The sequence below is a fragment of the Camellia sinensis genome, chromosome 8, assembly GCF_055761805.1.
Source record: "Camellia sinensis isolate YWXY chromosome 8, ASM5576180v1, whole genome shotgun sequence".
Taxonomy (NCBI): domain Eukaryota; kingdom Viridiplantae; phylum Streptophyta; class Magnoliopsida; order Ericales; family Theaceae; genus Camellia; species Camellia sinensis.
In genome coordinates this window covers 42550105-42571766 of record NC_138968.1, presented here as the reverse complement: position 1 = coordinate 42571766, position 21662 = coordinate 42550105, and the positions used below count along the sequence as shown (strand labels likewise).

Here is a 21662-nt window from a genome sequence, read left to right as displayed (position 1 = left end):
AATCTTTGGCACCAAAGACTTGTCCTTGCAAGTACAACATTATTGAAGCTCTACACCCAAAAAGCCCCAAAAAACTATATTTAAAAACTCCTAAACCAGAGTGGTGGTGACTATAATTTTTTTCTACCGCAGCTACTACCTTCCAGAGACATTTTTTTTCACTTAGATTGGATGACTTGACTGAACGATAAAAGGTTACCTTTAGGCCATGTTTGTTTAAACAGATATGAGCTTGAAATTGGATTAATAGTCCAACAAAATTATTAATCCGATATTTGGTTAAACAATTGAAGTACGAGTTAACAATCCATCCGGATATGATATCCCACATATAATAAACTATTTAATCCCACAGAAGAGAATGTGATATAAATTGAAAAAATAAGTCAAAGTCTGAACTATTAATCCCTCCTTATAATCCTGACTCAATTCAAACATAGGATAAGATACACAATCTAAAAAGATTCGTAATCTTAGGACTATTAGTCATGAAAATGCTAATTCAACCTAATCTAATCCGCCTAAACAAACACGGCCTTAGTGCCTTGAATTGTGTACATCTTGCCGTCACTAAATCCTACTTTAACATAAGCCTTGTGCATAAAGTTGAATATGATTCACAAGAAATTTCCCAGACACGAATGCAATGGAAAGCAGATAAGATGGCTTTCACAATGTCCAACAACCCAGAGAGAGAGAGAGATTTCACAAACAGCAGACCAAACAAGAGGTAGCCAGGTAGCACACACCAAGAATGCATACCTAAAAGAGCACTTCAGCATGAGAATGCTACTTAGTAATTTTTTGTTTTGTCAGTAAAGTACGTATGGACTATGGGATGACAATGAGCTCTTCCAGACACTAAACATTATATGATTATTCAAAATCATGTTACATTATAATCAGACAATTGTGATTTAGCGGGCCTAATATTCTCTATATCAAACTGTACACAAAACAATCTCCCAGAGAACTTCAGGTGGAGACAGGCCGGAGCTTTGCAAGTTCTGTTTGGCGGTGGCCTAAATGAAATGCCGTGAATAACCACAATAAGCAGACCTGATAACAAACCAAAGAGACAAGGAATGCTTATGTTGACCCACAAGAAAGAAAAAGGATATGTAATATGTATGCTTATGTTGACCCACATTTTTTAGACGAAGCCTTTTTTTTTTTTTTTTTTTTTTCCTGATGACTAGGTTACTGAATGCACATCCAAAATTTGAGCAGACGTGTTTGGCAAAGTGATTTAATCTTTGGCACAGATGTACATATGACAATGTGGAGATAATCTAGAGAAGATGCGATCATACCACATGGCAAGGTGATACCACATAACCACAATATCAACAAAATATGTTGACACAAACAAGGTATTAAGCAACTACAACCAAGTTATCAATTAAAACAACATAATATATCAAGAATAAAACAACTTATACATACTGGCAGGGCATAGAGAGAAACTGTCGATGCTTTCCCATTTAGAGTGCTGAAAAGGAGCTTGTAGAGTCCTGCTGCTGTAGCATCTCCAAGCCTTTGAACGATTACATCTATGCATACCTGCAGAGCATTTTGTGTTTGGTAAGCCATACTCAATGTATATGGCATTGCAATAACTAGGAATTTTGGATATGCAAGAAAATTTCTATATAGATATCTAATGTGACATCATAAATTGGCTTGCGATGAAACAATGTTATGGAATTAACAGAAAAGAAGTGTTATTCATTCATGCAATAAAACATCACAAATTTCGACATCAATAACATGACAAGCCCATGATTCCAATAATCAAAGAAAGTTAAAATCTACTGGAACAAAGTAATTCATGCCTTAGCTTTGTATTTCTCCTCTTGTGAGACGACCGTGAAAAGAAGTTCTCTCCCAGGTCTGGTTACAACGTAAGTAACCACCTGCAAAGCAAAGAGAATGCAAACTGTAAGATCATTGACGCTACAATGACATAATGACCTTTGATTCAGTCCCCCTTGTCATAAACCCAGTTGATTTTAACTTTGTCAACCACGGATTTCTCTGAAATAGCTGCCTGCTAGATGAGAAAGCATGGTCTAACCAAAATATAAAGATAGATACATAAATCAAGCAATTATACAAGACAAACCTTTCGTAAGGTCTCAGAGATGGCAACTGCAATCCATGTTGGCCACACAGCTACAGAAACCAAATTTACAAAAGCAACAAATGGAGCAGAGCATATTGCTACAGTAACACCAGCAACAGTAAGTATGCGCCCCTGTAATCGAAAGAAACAAATTGACAGGTAGAAAAGCCAATAAAATGATAATACACAATCTTCCCACTTAAAAAAAAAAAATGAAGGAAATGTAATACATGTGCATAAAGAAAAACATGATGCTGGAAACTGCAAGGAAAGGATACACTCTGAATATTGGCCAAGGATTCTTAAAAAATACTAATAAGTTCAATGACAGGAATCCATCCCAGCAGAGTTTTGTACAAGAGCAGCAGAGCATCTATGATGCCACATCTATTGCAAAATAAGTATAATAGATCTTGGAAGTCCAAAACGAAAACCATGGGTCCCATGATCATCAAGAATCCTTTTTGGTCCAAAGAAAGTGCCCAAGTGCTTAGGATCGTTATTTACATTCATTCTTGCTTTGGGTCAACTTACAAAATGGGTCATTATACAGTGGCGACTCTAGAAATTTTTTTCAGAGTGTTCAAAGTGGGTACTCCTTGAATTTTTTTTTAGACATCCAAAAATTTAATTGTTTTAGACTTTTCAAATCATACACAAATAAATAGATAAAACAAATCTCTAATATATTGATATCATTTTTTCAAAAAATAAAATGTAGATACAAAAATTTACTTAAATATATTTTGTTTTTATCACTAGAATAATAAAATGAAATTTTTTTTCTTGTAGAGTCGGATTTCTCTTTGCACCATAAGTTATAAAATAAGTTTTTAATTGGTCAATAAATTGTGAACAAAATTAAGCATAAGATTTGAGATAAGAAATAAATACATGGATAATTTTGTCAAAGAGGTACTTTGCACAAGCTGAGGAAACAAAGCTCCAAAACATGCTGTTTGTTCACTTCACAAAGCATATATAGGCCTCGTTTGGGAAGTGACTATTTTAGTAGACTATTTTAGTTTTTGGCTATTTTAGTAAGCTAAAATTTTTGTGTTTGGGAAGATGATTGGATTTTTTTATGGTTGGATGTGATGTTTGTGAGAGAAAAAGTGAAATGATTATGGGTTTGATGTGATATTTTGTCTTATTAGTTATTTTAGTCTATTTTGTCTTTTTGTGATTTTTAGCCTAAACTAGGCTATTTTTTTTCTTCCCAAACACCCCCATAATGATTACAGGGTTATGGGCTGGGTTGGGTTGAGTGTTTAAGAAAGCGGGCTGGGTGTTCAGGAAAGTGGATTAGGGTGTTCAACATAATGCTTTGGGCTGAATTACATATATATATATATACTCTCTCCGTCTCAAAATAATGGCCCCTTTTGGGAAATTTAACTTTTTTTAAAAGCACAATTATTATATTTTAAAAATATTAATTTTCCAAAATTACCATTTGATAGTACATTTTTTTAGGAATATCAATTGTCATAATTGTATTTTTTGTGTTATTAATGAATTTAAAACGACAAAATAGTAAATTTATATTATTTTATTCCTTAATTTTTGAAAATGGACTAATATTTTGAGACAACGAAAAATGAAATAAGGGACTAATATTTTGGGACGGAGGGAGTATATAAATTCCAAGGTGTTTGATCCCTTGGTTGTACAATCGCCCTTGATTATACATACGTTTTTATTACGTTTGGAATCATCTTACTTAGTTGTCAAAAGGTCAAAATTTCTTACTTTTTTTGGTACATCAGAAGCTGCGGCCTGAGGAGGAACACTTGAACCCTTAGCCTTCTAGTAAGATGCAAGAGTTTTGGCCAACTAAGCTTAGCCCCAATTGGTTTAAATTTTCTACTTGGAAGCACAGTCATAGTTGGAGTAGGATTAGAAGTCATAGTTGGAGTAGAATTGGAAACAACCCAATATAAACCTATGTGATCTATATATGCAATAGGAGTTGAGCTTTGGAAAATTTGTGATTGTGTTCTGTATGAGATTTGCTTAAACCTTCCGAAGGTAAGCCTTTGGTTTTCTCCTCCTTTCTTGTGATTTTTTCGACACCTAATGATCTGTATCCATATTATAAAAGCTATTGTTTTTAATCCTTAGCTAGCCCAATCAATCCGTACACCAAGACTTAAACCTAACAACCAAAACCTACAGCAAACAAGAAAGGCACTATTCACATTACCATAACAATCTAAAAGTCAGCATCAACACTCTTCCACATAAGACCTAATAAACACTAACCTCTTTCGCTATCTTTGACCGTTGATTTAATTCCATAACCCACAGTTTAGTCAAAAGCATTTTTGTTTCCAATTTCATTTTTTTTTTTGGTGGGGGGAAGAAAGAAAGTTACCAAACAGGCACTTAATTATTGTCCAAACCCTTAAAACCCTAAGTTCTCATAAAATCATGCAAGCTAAAAGTTTGCAAATCAAGCATGTTCTTCCTCTTCATCCACAAACCATGCACTCTTCCTTCTACTATTCAAAAACCCTAACTCTAAATACATTACGTAACATTTTTCCCACCATAGAACATTCACAAGGATGCTGGATGTGCCATATTTTGAGTACTCAAAGTTGTCCTATATCAATAGAGTTGCACTAAGGCTCTACCGTAGTCCTACATTTTATTTGTGTACTTTACTCCAAGTTAATTGCCAGTAATTAGCACAAGTTGGAAGCCATACAAGCTGGATTCCTACAATAATTTCAGCAGAGAGGGATTTGCCCTACTTCCCCCTCATTTAGAAATGAAATGACCATTATTATCTCATTACATTCAAAATTACACCACAAGGGGTTTCATGCAGCAATATGTTAGAGCAGAAACTTGACTTCCGCTTAAAAAGCCTAAAAACACATATACATTAAAGATCATAGTCAAGAGTGGGAGACAAGTTTGTCATGACATATAGCCTTCAAGGAGTATTACAAAGTGAAGCACAATGACACAGAAGTTCCCTTGAAAGAAGGGGGTTCAAGTTGAATTTGGAGGATAAACTAAAATTGATACCATAAAAAGGTAGTAGTTTTAAACCATGACAGTGCACAGACTGGGAGTGAAGAAACTAAACAACATTATTGGGGCAGAAAGGTGTCATTTTCTTCCAGTAGCTACCAGATATCCCATCAAGCAAACATTTTGACATAATGTCTTGTAACTTGTAAGTACTAAATTCGTTAGTAAAGCATACCGTTAAAGTAAGTTGTCCAGCAAGGATAAAAATAGCAATAAAACTATTGATCTGGGCAAACAATTTTCTTCTGCCAACAGGGCTTGCAACAGTCATAGCAATGACAGTTACTTTCTGCAGTTTATGGGACAGAAGAGAGTCAGCAGGAAAGAAAAAAATATTCAAATACAAAATTCGATCTTAGTAAAAAGAATAAAAAATGCAATTTAATACCATCTCTATACAAACTCTAAAATTGGAGAAGAAATTCCATATTGTTACCTTAAATAGAAGCGAAAGGTTGTGAAATCATCAAGGATCATGATAGTGAACTTAGTTGTCCCTTTCCAATTTGTTTCGCTTTTGGTTTTTTCTTATTACTACAGTCATGGGAGTTTGGGTATGGATCGATCTGACTTGCAATTCTATATGATTCTACTTGCAATTTTGTTATAATACTGATTTATACCAATTTGGATCATTTGGGCAATCTAGGATTGTAGGATCATATAATCCGGACTGCAATTTTCTTAATCATGGTTTATAGATGTACTGGTAGAGGGAGGAGGAGATTGATGGTGATGGGGCTTAAGGTGACACATGACAACATATGAGCGGCGCAATTATAATTAATATTTTACATCTGACTGTGTTTGATTTAATCAAAGGTAAAATGAAGATTTAAAAAAGTTTGTAACTTCACGTTAACGTGTCTTGTAACGGTTCAATAATGGAAGGGGAATTTTAGAACATATCATAGATAATATTGTCTTGGTCTCTGTAATTGCTAGAACCATATAAACAAATCCATTGATAACAAGTTTTGAGATCAAATATAAAAAAGAAACAAGAAATACACTTGAACTTTATATGACAACAAATGATATTTTTTATTATTATTAATTACACTTAGCACCCCTGCACTTTCACCACAATCACACTTTGAACCTTCCACTTTCAATTGTGATGATTTACCCCTTACACGTAAAGTCAAGTTGCAATGTTATACGTATGTCTAACATGACAATGAGCTAGACGTTCTATTTTTTTGGGGAAAATTCGTAAAATCAACCATCTTCCCACCTCATTAGCACCAATGCACTTTCGCCATAAATCTAATTTTGGTCTATCCACTTTAAATTGTGTTCTCAAAAAAATGTCATGTACGGCTCTTCTGCCAATTTTAGTCATGCCAAACTCATTAACGCCGTATGTACAGAAGGGTGACATTACAACTTGACCTAAAGTGTAAGGGGTTGATTGAAGGGGCCAAAGTGCAATTTTGGTGAAAGTGCAAGTGCTTAGTAAAATTATAAGACAACAAATGATCTTCATGTGACCCAGTCAAAATTAACAATATAAATTAAGAGGCTGCTTTATAAACTTCAACAAACTACAAAACAGAAAGAGCAATTTTGAAATGAAGCCTATTCTTACCTGAAAATAAAAGAATGAAGAGATGACCGCACTCAGCCACAGAAATAATGACACATATAACAAATATGTTGAGGACAAAATAAGCCGAACTCCATCTAATATAGCCCAAAGATGAGGCTTCACCACAGGAGTGGAGAACTTAGGGGAAGATCCTCTAGGTGTATGTGCAGTTTGTCCATCCTCATTACGTTGATCAAGTTCAGCTTTCCTAAGAGCCAAAAGAACTAAGTCAAGAAAAAAAGGAAATTTGGCTTTTAAAGTCACTCCAAATAGCTTTCAACTATAAAGGATCATTACTTACCCAAAAAACTATAAAGGATCAATCAAGTACATTATTAAAAATATAGACACATTTAGCAGTTCAACCAAAGGGAACCAATATATTCTCAGCATAAAATATTTCTGACAAACATCTATTTTCTGCATACCAGCGCAATATATGGAGATTGTAAACGCTAATGTAAAAGAAAATAATTGAAAAGCACGTATATTAGATTAGACAGTACATGTGCTACCTTTTGAAAGCCTTCAAAACCAAACAAAACATATTGTATATCTAAATGGTCACATACAAATTTGTACTTGGTGAATTTATCTTCTCTTTTTTTCTTTTTCTTTTTCTCCCCAAAATGCATGCTTGAATAAGTGCTTTTGAATACTACTGCCTTAAGTACCATCCCAACCTCAAAAAAGAGAAGAAAAAATTTTATATACTGCACATGTATAAGATTATAGCAAACCATTAAGTAGCTGATCTTAGAGCTTCTTCAGGCATTATATATGCAAAAATCTTGACTGTCACAAAATTGTTATATAACATACCTCTTGTCTGAAATTACCATGTTTTTTTAATATAATCATTCATTTATATTTTAAAGTCTGTTAATCAAAAGATAAATCAAACAACAGTTGTTACAGTTGTATTTACAATCTATAATAGTAATCTTGTAATCCCTAAACATGCATGCGCACACAGAACCAAGAAAAATGTAATTAGCAAAAGAAAACTTCAATATTTTAAATCCCATATCCCAATTTACCTAAAAAAATAAATAAATAGCTAACTATATTCCATCCTAATTACAGATTCCAATTTTGTATTTCCAATAACGAAACAGACCAAAGTATTAACATGAATCTCAAAAGTCACCATCAGAAGAAGAAAAAAAACAAGAGAAATGACAGATAACTGACCTCATGGGAGACAATTCCTCAGAGAGATGGGATATATCCTTGTTGATCCTTTTTGATGACTGTGAAGCAAGTTCCATCAACAGAGCAGCAACTAGGAGTAAATCTGAAGAAATGAGTAAAAAAAAGAAAAACAAATTTTTTTTATAAATACATAAATAAATAAGAAGGAAGCAAAACAATTGTTTACGGACTCCTGAATTCCAAATAAAGGAAGAAAGCATGCATACATGGTCCCATCCAGGCCATTCCTGTGGCAAACAATGAACCAAAAAGCTGGCCAAGTGTAGCACCAGCACCTACAAACCCAAACAATCTTGAACCTGACTGGATAACAAACAGAGTTAAATTATGCACAAAAAGTTGCACTTATCACTAAGCGCTCCACAAAAAGTCACTAAACACCACACGGCAGCATACAGACCTCACTGTCCATCACATCAATTACTCTAGCCCAAGTTGAAGAGATAGTAATAAGATTCAGCAGAGCAACCTGCAAAGGCAAGAATTCCTATAGCAGCTAAACTTCGAAAATATTAACAGTAATTGACAGCAAAAACCAACGGCAAGTAGCTCAACCCAATGAATAAATACCGTCATACCCAAAGGAACAAACTTATTCTGACTGAGACATAAAACCATCCATGGTCACCCCATCCCCAACCTTCAGAATATGCAGGAGTGGCTTGATTAACATCAAATTTTAGCTCTTCTTTTATAGCGGGGGACATGGAAATCAAACGCTAGAAATGGAAAAATTATAGGGTCAAACAACACAAGAAGCATAATTAAATTGCCAGTGTGATAAATAAAAGATTTCCTTGTCATGGAATTCTTGTCATACCTTCAAATTGGAAAGTGTATGTTCAGGCGAAGAAGAATGCCATAGAATGAAAAATAAAATAAGAGACACACCAAAAAACCTGTGTATCAAGACCAAGGCCTGAAATATCAAAAAGACACTGTTACACGATGCTACGTAAAAGAACACAAACCCCCACTGCTGATGGTCAGCTTTGTATTCTAGAAAATGAATAATCAAAAAGAGAAAACAGTCAATTGTATGGAACTTATGATAGAAAGAAGACCTCATTACTACTGAAGTGCAATTTCAGTCCACACATCATTTGACTGTGCATTGATCATTACGCAAAGGCTTATATGCAATTATTCCTTTTTAAAATTTTTCAGTCTGTTGATGAGACCTTCACATTACTCATCTTCAATGTGACACGGAAAAAATTGGTAATAATTTTAGCTTATTGATTGTTTAATCTCTTAGTCAACAGACATGCTTGAGACCCACATTTATGCGGCAAAAGAGTTGAGCTTTATATCATTAGTTGTATAATAAATCAAAAGTTGACATCTATTATATCATATCTAAAAAAATCTAGAAATCCCCTAGAAATTGATTTGTGATTATGTATCAATTTTAAGCAATAAAACAATCACAATCAAACAATCAAGACAAATCGACACAACGATTTTAACGTGGAAAAACCACAATTGGAGCACCTCCAATTGTGATAAAAAAATCACGGGCAACCGCCTCAAAACAATCCACTAAGAAGATATAAAGGAATTACACAGGTATACTCTCAATTACCTAGCGAATCCACGTCCGAATTGAACCAACCCCTATGTGCCTCTTCCAACCCCGTCTTCACCTCGGAATTGTCTTGACGATGAGCCACTTCAGAATCCACCAAAGCTTCAAGCCCAAATTCTTCAGAATTCACCGAAGAACAACTCTCTCTTTTGTGTAGAACAAACAAATAATCCTTTGATGTATACTCTCTTTAAACCATGAGTTGAATACTCAATCAAAACATCAAAGAAAACTAGCAAAATATCCCCAAATATAAACCTTAATATCCAAGAAGAAAATCTGGAGAAGTAATCCTAGTTTTGGACTAAAACAGATACTTATAGAAATCTGAGACTGCGAAGCTCGCTCGAGCGAAGCTTCTCTCGCTCGAGCGAGGAACCAAAAACTCGTGTTTTCCATAAGTGGCTTCGCTCGAGCCAAACACCCTGCGCTCAAGCATAAAATCATCTCTTTCAGGTTTTTATACGGACGCATCCTTCGCTCGAGCGAGAACTCCTTCACTCGAGCGAGCAAGGGCGGACATGCAACTTCGAATGCAATTTTGCATTTTGCTTCGAGGGCGTTGCCCCTCGACCCTGCCTAGGCGCTGGCCCAGACTCGCCAAGGGGCGCTACCCCCTCGACCCCCGCGAGCTGACCTGGCAGCTCAATCTCCGTCATAATCAACGAAGTGACAATCTTGAAAATATTAACATCACAAACTTCTCTGCAAAGCATAATTCGGATCGTATTCGCATCTAAAAACCCATAGCCTTACTAAAATAAAAAGTGCAAAAACAAATACAACTGAAAGGAGTTTTGTCAAACGGAATTGCCAAGAATAAAAACCTAACAATATCATTGTGGGTTAACTTGTGAGAGCTTTTTGTGAGTCTCAAACAATTTCCCTTAATTAAATAGAATAGCTTATTAATTAGCCCTTGTTCTTTAGAACAAGTACCAATGGGGTTTGCTTCAACAATTTAATTAGCTTATTGATTGTTTAATCTCTTAGTTAACAGAAATGCTTGAGACCCACATTTATGCAGCAAAAGAGTTGAGCTTTATATCATTGATTGTGTAATAAATCAAAAGTGGACACCTATTATATCATATCATTGTGGGTCAACTTGTGAAAGCTTTTTGTGAGTCTCAAACAATTTCCCTTAATTAAATAGAACAACTTATTAATTAGCCCTTGTTCTTTAGAACAAGTTATTCTATTTATATCATATCATTGTGGGTCAACTTATGAAAGCTTTTTGTGAGTCTCAAACAATTTCCCTTAATTAAATAGAATAACTTATTAATTAGCCCTTGTTCTTTAGAACAAATACCAATGGGGTTTGCTTCAACAAGAAACTAGAACAAAGTTGGTGTTGGTACAAAAATTGTAGTGTTTGTATACCTGATGTTTTTAATATCCAATCTTTAAAAAAATGATCTTCCCATGACATGTTTGTAGCACTTTCATTAAGCCTCCAGTTGTTTTGATGTCATTTTTCGTTATTTGGTTGAACAAAAAGTAAGTAAAATATTTTTACATCATTTTTCAAAAATGACTTACCTTACCTTTAAAAATTCCAAGTCATCACTCATTATCCTTTCAACACATTTGGCTTTTTCATCTTAGCTTACTAAAAAGTCATAAATGACCCTGCTTCGTTTGGGATATGAGTTGGCTTTTTGACTTTTTGACTATTTTAGCTTGGGAAAAAAAAGCCTCGTTTGAGAAGAGTTTTTTGACTTTTGTGAGAAAAAAAATGAAATTATTAGAGTTTGAATGTTACATTTTTTAGCCTGAGCTAAAAGCTTATTAGGTCTCGTTTGGCAACATTATCTTTTAGCTTAAAAATCAAAAAGCCAACAACCTATATCAAAAAAATCAAAGATTCTCTTTTCTCTCTACTTTTTATACATATTTTTGTAAAAAATTAAAAAGTCATTCCAAACATCCTAATTTTTTTATCTTATATTTTAGCCAAAAAATCAAAAAGTTACTTAAAAAAGTTTGTTTTCAAACAAGGCCAACCCACCCTAACCCATCATGGAGTGCTGGATCAAAATTTCTCTTTTAAACAAAAAAATATTTTTGTTTCAAGGGTTAACCAAATGCCAAAAAACAAAAACAAAAACATTTTATTTTGTGTAAAATCAATTTTTAAGATTTTTTTTTGGTGTGTGTGTGTGTGTGTGTGTAAAATTACGTCGAGACAAACGAGCCTAAGACAACTTTGTATAAAGACATTCAATAATCAATATGATGCGCATAATTATCAATACCATGCCACTATCAATACTAGTAAGCCCGAAAAAAAAATACATATATATATATACCCAAAAATTAGACCAAAAAATTTAAATGTGTGGACTATATTTACGGAAGTTGTGATAATCCTGACCTTTCCTTTGGAAAGATTGGGCAGCGAAAAGATGAGAGTGGAAACAGGGGCAGCAACCAGTGTGAGGGCTAAGGAACCCACGAAAAGCCCTGGAAGATTACCTAACCCTAATGATATCGCACCTTCATCGCGTAATGGAAGAACCACAAAGTATGCACTTAAAATCTGTAAATCAAAAATTTGAAGAATAATAATTACAACAAGCATAGAAATACCTAAAAAGCACAATTAAGTATTTCCTGAGACATTCTCAGAAACCAAACACATCACTGATGAGAGAGAGAGAGAGAGAGAGAGAGAGAGAGATTACGAAGAAGAAACAGGAGGCGGAATAGAGCAATGCGGAGGTCTCGTGAGGATGAACATTGACGAACAGGGACAAGATCGCTTCGATGCGAGACTTGTTCATCATTTCTTCTTCTTCTTTTTGTTTTCTGTTTGTGACAAATGAATGGATCGGAGAGAAGGAAGAAGAGAACGATGGATTTGGATTTGGAATTTGATGGAGTTTGTGATCGTAAAACCTGCTCTTGGCATTTCTAGGTACGAGGTCAACAGGCATCAGCAATTTTCTTCTTCTTTTTATTTTAATATTCTTCTTCTTCTTAATTGTTAAATCGTTCACACAATAGTATATTAAACCCCTTCTTATTGTTAAATACACCCCTCTATTTTACTGCACTTCTAAAATAAACCCATCTGTCTAACGCGTATTCATGTCGTAATTTTCACTTGTATTGGATTATAAGTTATATTTTATATTAATTATTTTAAATTATTTTTATTTAAATATATTTATTTTTAAATATTTATCTATTTTAAGATTATAAAATAATTAAACGGTTTGCAAACTCGACTCAACTTGATTCAAGCATGAATCAGAATTTTAGGTTGTTAATAAATACGCTGAGTTTATTTTTTATTCAAATAATAATAAGAAAAAAATATTATTTCAATTTAAAAAAGAAAACTATATTATTTATATTAAATATATTAAATTATATAAAATATGTATATTTAATATATTTGTATAATTAACATAAATATAATATACATATATATATATATATATATGGCTAATACATATATATACATTCATATATATATATATATATGGGAAATACTATAGTGCACACATTTTATAACTAAAAGTAAAAATGGCATAACTTCAATTCTTTGAGTCATAACTTAAAAAAAAAAAAAAAAAAATTACTGATAAGTCTCATACATAAAGTTTAAAATCCATCTAGTCTCAAAACTAAACACTTTTATTAATTAATCTTATATATTTTTAATTGTTACCAAAAAATCTTATTTTTTTATATTTTTTTTAAAGACACTACTACATCCTACCACTGTCGGACTTCCGTCAAACAGTCATCGGAGACTCACCAGAATGTTCAACATCACTGAAAAGTCTCCGGAATATCATCGGAAATTCGCCGAAGTATCGCCATAATGTTCTGAACGTCACCGGAAGTCATTAGAATATCTAGATTGTTCGCTAGACATCAATAATACTATCGGAGACTTATTGGAATGTCTAGAATATTGCAGGGGAAAAAAAGAAGAAGAAGAAGAAGAAGAAGAAGAAGAAGAAGAAACTGAGAAATCAAAGTGAAAAAAACAAAGCAAAATGTGCTAAATATTAATAAATTGAAAGAAGAAGAAAAAAAAAAAACTAAGAACAACAAACAGTAATAATGGAAATATATATATATATATATATGTTATTTTCAATTTTTGTAGGATTTAAACAAATAATTTCCAATATTAATCAAACTGAAAACAAGTTTTGAAACTGTAAAATATTACAGTTTCAAAGTATGATTCTATTAAGTATTTATCTTTATTAATCAAACTAAAAAACATGTTATGAAATTGTAAGATTTTACAGTTTTAAAAAAGTTATACAACTGTAAAATTTTACAGTTCTAAAGAATGATTCATTTCAGCACCCAAAAATACTAAAATTGTAAAATTTTATAGTTTTCACCACCTGTAATGAAAACTCGAAAATAACTTGCCCAAAACTTGAAAATTTTCTCTATTATAACAAAAAAATAAAAATGTGTAATGTAGAAAGAAAAAAAAATAAATAAAGAGGATTAAAACTGAGAGATCGAAGGAAAGAGATATATATAAAGAGATGCTTATACTCCGACAACTATTTTTTAGTTTAAATCTAGCCGGATGTAACGTAAATCTACTCATTAGATTTGAGTAAATTTACTCATCTTCTTTGTCATCGGTGAGCGTGAAGAAATGAGTTGGTACTAGGTGGTTGCCTATGAACCCCAATCAATGGTGGGCGTGATCATCGTGGTCGTCGCCAATATCAGAGAAAGAGAGATAAAGAGAAGAAGCAAAATATAGAAAAGAGGAGAAAATGAATGTGTATAGGATTTTTAAGTCTATCTAAAAGGTTTTGGAATTAAGTAGAATACACACTTTTCAAAATAGACTTGTGGGTAATTTGCCCCAAAAAATAGGGTTTGGCACGGACTGAAAGGTGTTGTTGGGCTGATGTGGGCCTACTACGGGTCCTATTTTGATAATTTGAATTGTTTGATGTGTAGAACTTGTCAAGTACTATTTACCTGTAAAAAATCACTTTGATCGGATATCAATAACTGCATGATCAAATCAGTTTTATATATAAAAAAATAGAAGGTGAAAAAATAAACGGTTGACAAAAATCAAATCCGATGGCATAGTTATTGATATTTGATCAACGTGATTTTTTACAAACATATTATACTTGATGAGTTCTATATATGAAACGATTCAGATTATTGAAACGAGACCCGTGGTGGGCCCTCATAAGCCTAACAGCACCCTTTAGTCCAATCACGGATTTGGGGGAAGCCAATTCCTAAAAAATATCATAACTAAAGAAAAAATGACATAACTAGAGATGCAATACAATTTCCCTATATATATATATATATTTGATTAATATAAATAATTGAAAAAAAAATCATTATCAACTAAAGAAGAAAATTGGTCATAACTATAAATAAAATAAAAAAAAACATAATTAGGGGTATATATAGTACATCATTTTTAAAAAGGTGTATATTAAAATTTCCCTATATATATTTGATTAATATAAATAATTGAAAAAAAAAATCATTGTCAAGTTTTGAGCCGAACTCAAATTTGATTAATATTAATAAGTCGAGCTAATCTCCCGTTGAATTTTTTAGCTCAATATAACAAAAATTTAATCAACTCAAATCTATCTGGTTCGTTTATTATCCTAAAACTATTTTATTATATATAGTACACTACTTACTTGGTAACGTTGTCACTTATTTTTTTTATGCCCAAATTATTTTTATATGACAGCCTTTGTTTTTATTTTAAAATTTGATTTTGCACACCCAATGTGATAAAAATAAATAAAATCTCTAATCTTTTCCAAAATATAAACAATTTTCAAATTTTGGACAAAAAAAAATTGGGAAAAAAATTTACTCGTTTTGAAAATAATTTTTCATTTCATTATCATCATTATTATTATTATTATGTCAGTGGATAAAAGATTATTTACAATCTCAAGGAAATTATATCAAACATTCACTAGCAAAGATCCTTTGTCCCTAAAAATTCTTGTCCCTCTGTCCCAAATCACTCATAATCATTGAATCATATGAGAATCTCAAAATTAATAGTTATGAGTGATTTATGACAAGAAAACAGAAATTTTTGAGAATAGAGAATCGTTGGGCAACTTTCACTACAAACCAACGCTAACAACTACAATATCAATACAAGAAAGGGCAAAAGATTTGCCTTTAGTAATGCCTCACAATAGAGAGTATAAAAGAGTGACCAACTAACCACAATTGATTGTTTCATCTTTCATCTTTCATCTTTCATCTGGTACCCCTTCTTGCCATCAAATTTGTTCTGTTTTTTTGCTTTTATATTTTATGTTTTGAAATAACATCTGTACCAAACACTATTTCTGTTTTTATTTTTTCCACATAGAATTTGTCAAAGGCTTCACCTTCATGCTGGATGTATCATCACCAACCACATTGGTTGTTGCACTTCCTTACATCAATCTCCTCTGTTGATAATAATGTTTGAGAGCATTTGGACATCCAACAATCCAGCTGGTTTATCCATCATCTTCATGCTTACAATTTCGACAATCCAGTTCCATATTTTACAAGTGAGGAGAAACAAATGGATTCAACTCAATTGCTCTGAAATCTTTGTAGTTACAAAATAAAAATTTGGAGCTGATCCTCATATGGGCAACTACAGTTTGCATCATTTACAACCCTTTTCCATTCCTACCAACTAAATATATATATACATCATTGGAGTCTCTCCCTCCGTTGCCTCTGAAGTTCCTTCACCATTTGCCAGTGTTCCAATGACAGACTAGTTTCGCCAAAGCTCACAGACATTAAACGGCCCATTGTCAACCATCTGCAAGCAAAAAAATTAAAAACACTCGTAAATTACTACAAAATATATATATATATATATATATAATACATTTTGCAACTAACCTGCTAAAATCTTGGCTGCCTAAGCTCCGATCTGCTTGCCTAGCTGCAAACAAGTCATCTTCTACCACCTGCAACACATACAACTTCATCAAGACAAGGGATAGACACAAACTTCCACTTTCATTGAAAACGAACCCAAATTAGAAGCCTGCATTTCAAGGGCACTTGTAGCACAACATCAAGGTGCCAGTACAACAGGCACAAAACTAATGCACGAGCATTGGAGTAAGTGAACTCGTACCTTCTGCATTTCTGATGCAATTGAATGTGGTAATGATCTTAGACTTGCCAAGTACCATCTCCAAGCTTTCAGTGCTTCGGCATCCAAATTTTGAGAGGAACCCACTGAAGCTTGGAAATGAGTTCCAAGCTTTTGATAAAAATGGTTCGAGCTCACTTTTAGCTCTTTATTTATCAAACTTGGTGAAGACTGGAGATGCTCTAAATGAAGATTCTTAAATGACTGATTGAAAGATAATAATTGACATGTAATAAAAAGAAGAAAAAAAGGGGGAAAGATGGAAAGTACCTGCATATCCACGTAGTCAATGGCTGCATCATCCTTCCTCTGGGGCTTCTGCCTTTGCGGGAATGTCCGGTTTGCGCATTGATTTAGCACTACTTTTGATGAAGATTCAGTCCATGAATTCTGCCCCGGGACCTAAAAGTAAGAAAAGTTAACGTGCTTAAGAAACCAATCATCAACAATATTTTGGGCACAATTGGCCAAAAAAATTCTGCTCAACAGCAAAAGATCTAAAAAAATTTCAAAGTTGAATAAGCTCACTAAATGGGTAAAGCCTGCTGAAGTTTCTCCAACATACCACTCATCAAGTGTTGGCATACCCCACCAATAACAGTTAAACGTAAATACACATCTAATTGAAATAAAACTTAGTGACTTCCTGTGTGCTAAGAGTAGAGTAGACCAAGAGGCAGAAAAGGAGCAAAACCCAAAACTCACAGAAACACAATACGGCAGGCGGCATTCCCAGACCCACATATTAGAAGACGAATCCATGGGAAATTGAGAAACTTCTGTAAATGTGTTTGTTCTCCATCTTGCTCCGTCCTTCAAATGACACGAGACAAATTTTAGAAGCTCAAAGTTTAGGGATAAAAAGAACAGGATGGTTCACCAGGATATAAAGCGGCCAAATACCTTATAGGCGCCAACATAGAACTCATTTCCCAGCATGTCTTGTATCATTCCCCAGAACCGAACTAGAGTATTGGGTTGAATCAATCGGACACTCACATCATTAAGTATTGGCACCTAAATTATCATACAATTATTCAGTAAAGCGTAAAAATGAGAACAAGAATACAGGTAACTTGTATTCCCGAGACACTACTTAACATGAGCCTCATGCACTAAATCACTCTTCTTTTATTCAGTTCAACTATCAAATCAGAGCAATCCAATACAATAATTATATCTATTCTATTATATGAAACACACAACTCAAAACATGTTTTGAAGCTATGTTTCTCGAGTTCGGATCCTTGGTCACCCTTGTTTGCAGCCCTTCACTGTAGCGCCCCAAAACGACGTCGTTTTGGGGCAACTTTAAAAAAAAAAAAAAAAAAACAGAACAGAACTCAGAAAGGGGGAAGAAGAAAGAAAGCAACAGTGGGTAACCCACACCACCATGAAACCACACTGCCGCGACCCCTGTAGCCGGCAACCTTCGGCCTACTTCACCTACGGTACCACCACTTCCCTGCCCTCGCCACCGCAGCCCACCTTCCCTTCCTCTTCTCTCTCTCTCTCTCTCTCTCTCAAGCAAATAATCAGTAGAATTGTGCCCAATTCACTACTATATAAGTAGATGCTATGAAAAAAGAAATATACATCTCTTATCTCTGATTGTTTCCATCAACATAACAAACCAAAAGAACAAATCAAGCACGATTCAAGTACAAAACAGAGTGAAACCAATCCAAATCTCTGAAAAACATACACCTACAGAGGTCACAACTGCCAACAAGAACAAATCAAGCACGATTCACCTAGTTTAGAAATAGGGAATTCAGAATTAAACCGATTTGATTCGATTCAACCCAAAATCGAATCCAAAAAGATTTAGCATTAGAAAGCTGATAGCTTTAAGACAAGGGAAAAGTGACAAATTAAGATTGATTAAAAGAAAATAATTTCAAATAATTTTGTGGGTCTTTGGTGTACCTCAGAGCTCAAGTCAATTGTATGGAGGCTACTGAGTAATTTAGAGACGATCTGAGTGAGTATTTGTAGAGAGAGAAAGTAAAACTTTTAAGAGAGAGAGAGAGTCTCTCTCTCAAATCATGGACTAAAAAATATGATGAAAAATCAAAGTTCGTCATTGTACGGGGGTGAAATATCCGTCATTCTCCGTACTCCTTGAACTCGAGCTTTACGTAACGTTGCTTGACCTGAAAACAGAAAGACAGTGAGCTGCCCGGCAGTGTGCTGCTGGATAAATCCTCCAACGATCAAGTCAGCACATTTGAAGAAGAAGAATGGAAAGAGAGCACTTTTGAGAGAGAGAGAGAGTTAGGAATTCTATAGATTGCTTACCTTCAACATTTCTCCCTTCCTCCTTTTTCTTGGCTGGCCATGCAGCCTCAGGGATTATGGGCACACTACCTCTGCTGTCCTTTCCTGGATAGGTGGCTGTGCTCCCATCTAGTCTCCTTACAGAGGCCAAAACCTCCAAACAGCGTTTGTCAAACTGCCAAACGGTATTGACACGTATCAGGAGTGGATTTCCCCCTCATCACATCATTGGTCCAGGTGGCACACTCAACCGATCTATCACAACCGACCTATCCCTTGGGGGAAAACGCCACCATGACTGGGACGACCGACTTATGATAAGTCGATTCGTCTGAACCGGCCGGCTGTGAGGCATACCATTCTTCATCTTGGCCCGAATTCATTTCGGACTGCGCTCAGCTCAGTCCTAATGCATTACCGCGGATCCAACCGAATATTAGGTCGAGTCAGCTCAGCTGGGTGCATGCATGTCTGTACATTTTGATCGACAATCTTGCCCGGCCCCACGTAATGGGCCGGGGAACCGTGTCGATTTAGTTTGATTAAACACGGTCCGGTTCTTGCAAGGCACATCATCATATCCCGCGTTACCGTAGCTCGGCCATATTGACCGGCACAAATCTCCCTCTTAATTGCCCCTTAATCCCATCCGAGTTGAGCGTGATTGAGATTATTGTTCTGACCGAGCTATCCGATTTGTTCGGTTATCTAGGATTGCGCTAGTAGTCTCATCAATGATTATTCGGCCGTATTGACAAGCCATCTTTTCGATGCCACGTGGCTTTACCACGTGCAGCCCCACAGTTGTCTTCACCACACGCAAATTTCAAAAGGTTGCTGCCCTTTGGCTTCTCCCTCCTTTTTTTATACACACGTGAGAGGCCACACACGTCTCTACTATTCATTTTTCCACTCAAGCCAAGCTCTTGCCTTCAAATCTCCAAGCTTCTACCATCACTGCTGTTGCTGCTCTTCGAGTTGTTTTTAACCATCTTCGTCCTCACAAAGACTGAAGACAAGGTCGTGGACGACTGGGACTTTGCTAGGCATCCATATCTGTAAGTTATTCTGCCTCTCTTTTACCATCTCCATTTATGTTCTTCGAGCTCTTGTTTGGGGCTGTTTGTATCCTACTAGTGCCCCCTCTTTGGGGTAAAACTAGTATACATTAGGAGAAACTGGAATTAAAGACGCGAATGGGGCCTCCGTGCCCCTCGTTTCTCTTAGTTTCAATGCACGAACTTCACATTTAGAATGAACAGCATGAACCCTGAATAAGACCGAGCAAAATCCAACTTTTAGATCCATAAATAGGATTTAGCCGAGCAGAAACTGGTTTGTGGTCTTATCTTGAGGCCAAGACCGAGCTGCAAGTAGAGGGCTAGAACCGATCTAGGAAGGCCAAGTCGGCCAGATAGTAGAACCGAGATAAGAAGAATGAGCCGATCAAACGCCCCAGGAACCTTTGCCGAACTAGAAAACTTCCTCATAAGAGCCGTGCAATTTATGCCGCGCTAATACTTGAACTTATTTCTTAATAATGCAGAACAAACTAGGACCGACTAGGCCCATTTAGCATTACAATCGGTGAGGCTCTAAGCTCGAGCAAACAATCACCAAATACTTTCCAAGATACGACCAAAATTACCCAACTAAATAAAACCGGGATAGATAGAGAAGTACCGGTTCATGGTCAATTCTCTTAGGGCGCTGGCCGAGTTCCGTAGAGAGTACCATATTCCAGACGATGTCCACTTGGAGCTGGCCAAGAAATGAGACACTCTTTGGGGTGAGCTGGACAAATGCCCCTTCACGGTGGTGTCCTTTGTGGAAGGAGGCCTGCGCTTCCTGGTCCAACCACTGATCTGCGAGTTTTTGAGGCAGACTAGGTTGTGCCTGACCCAAGTCTCTAACAATACATACAAAATAATAAATGGCGTGGCTGCGCTGAATAGGTTACTGGGTCTGAATCTCGGCCTCGCCGAGATATTTCATCAATATACACTTAGCAAAAATAAATATGGGTTTTGCTGGTATCTCAACGTCAGGAAAGGCCGAGCAAAACTCATCGAAGGTAACCCAGACAAAGAGACCAAAAACGACGATTTTTTGTGGGTGTCTGGTAAGGACACCGAAGCACCCATACTGGGCTGGTACATAAGAAAAGCCTTTGGGAGTGCTGGTGAGCATCTCAGCATCATTTTTTTTTGAAATTGTTCTTTTTACTGCCGATCTAATACTTGTCTTCCTATTGCAGACTATAAACTCTTGGTAGAGGATTACTTCCACGCAAACCAGGAGGCCATAAGGTTTGCATTGCGTCATCCGGCCGAGGAACGAGAATCCCACAAGCTGCTTAGCTTCGAACCAAGTTACCGTTACACGGCACCGCGCAGGAGCAGGGTGATCGGCCTCCTTCGTGCACCTTCTCCAGAACCAGATCCCAGCCTTCCACCGATCAAACTTGTCCCTTTGATAGCCGAACAAGAGATGGCCAAAATCCGGGCTATCAAGTCAATGATCACCGATCATCCGAGCGACTCTCAGCCACCGGAGGCAGCTAGGGGTACTTCTTTCATGCCGGTCGTGCAAGATAAGGGGGTTGTGCTGGCCGTCGCCAATGAACAAGTTGCAGGTCGGTCGAAGAAAA

At 35.5% G+C, this 21662-nt stretch overlaps 2 protein-coding genes across 2 annotated transcripts; both read right to left on the bottom strand.

The window, feature by feature from the left end:
* Window positions 1–342: 342 nt before the first annotated feature.
* On the bottom strand, window positions 343–12667 carry LOC114309610 (TLC ATP/ADP transporter). The gene is made up of 13 exons (XM_082882552.1): window positions 12255–12667; window positions 11945–12109; window positions 8797–8895; window positions 8555–8695; window positions 8377–8445; window positions 8183–8279; window positions 7956–8058; window positions 6762–6969; window positions 5346–5459; window positions 2126–2257; window positions 1836–1916; window positions 1447–1563; window positions 343–1059 (listed from the first exon to the last, which is right to left on the bottom strand). The coding sequence occupies exons 1-13, from the start codon at window positions 12504–12506 to the stop codon at window positions 976–978; spliced, it is 1662 nt and encodes a 553-aa protein (XP_082738678.1). The 5' UTR covers window positions 12507–12667; the 3' UTR covers window positions 343–975.
* A 3608-nt stretch (window positions 12668–16275) lies between these two features.
* LOC145797728 (mini-chromosome maintenance complex-binding protein-like) lies at window positions 16276–20749 on the bottom strand. Its single transcript, XM_082885142.1, has 9 exons — window positions 20696–20749; window positions 19034–19187; window positions 18519–18580; window positions 17636–17749; window positions 17438–17545; window positions 17003–17134; window positions 16715–16936; window positions 16474–16541; window positions 16276–16390 (listed from the first exon to the last, which is right to left on the bottom strand). The coding sequence occupies exons 1-9, from the start codon at window positions 20747–20749 to the stop codon at window positions 16276–16278; spliced, it is 1029 nt and encodes a 342-aa protein (XP_082741268.1).
* Window positions 20750–21662: the final 913 nt, after the last annotated feature.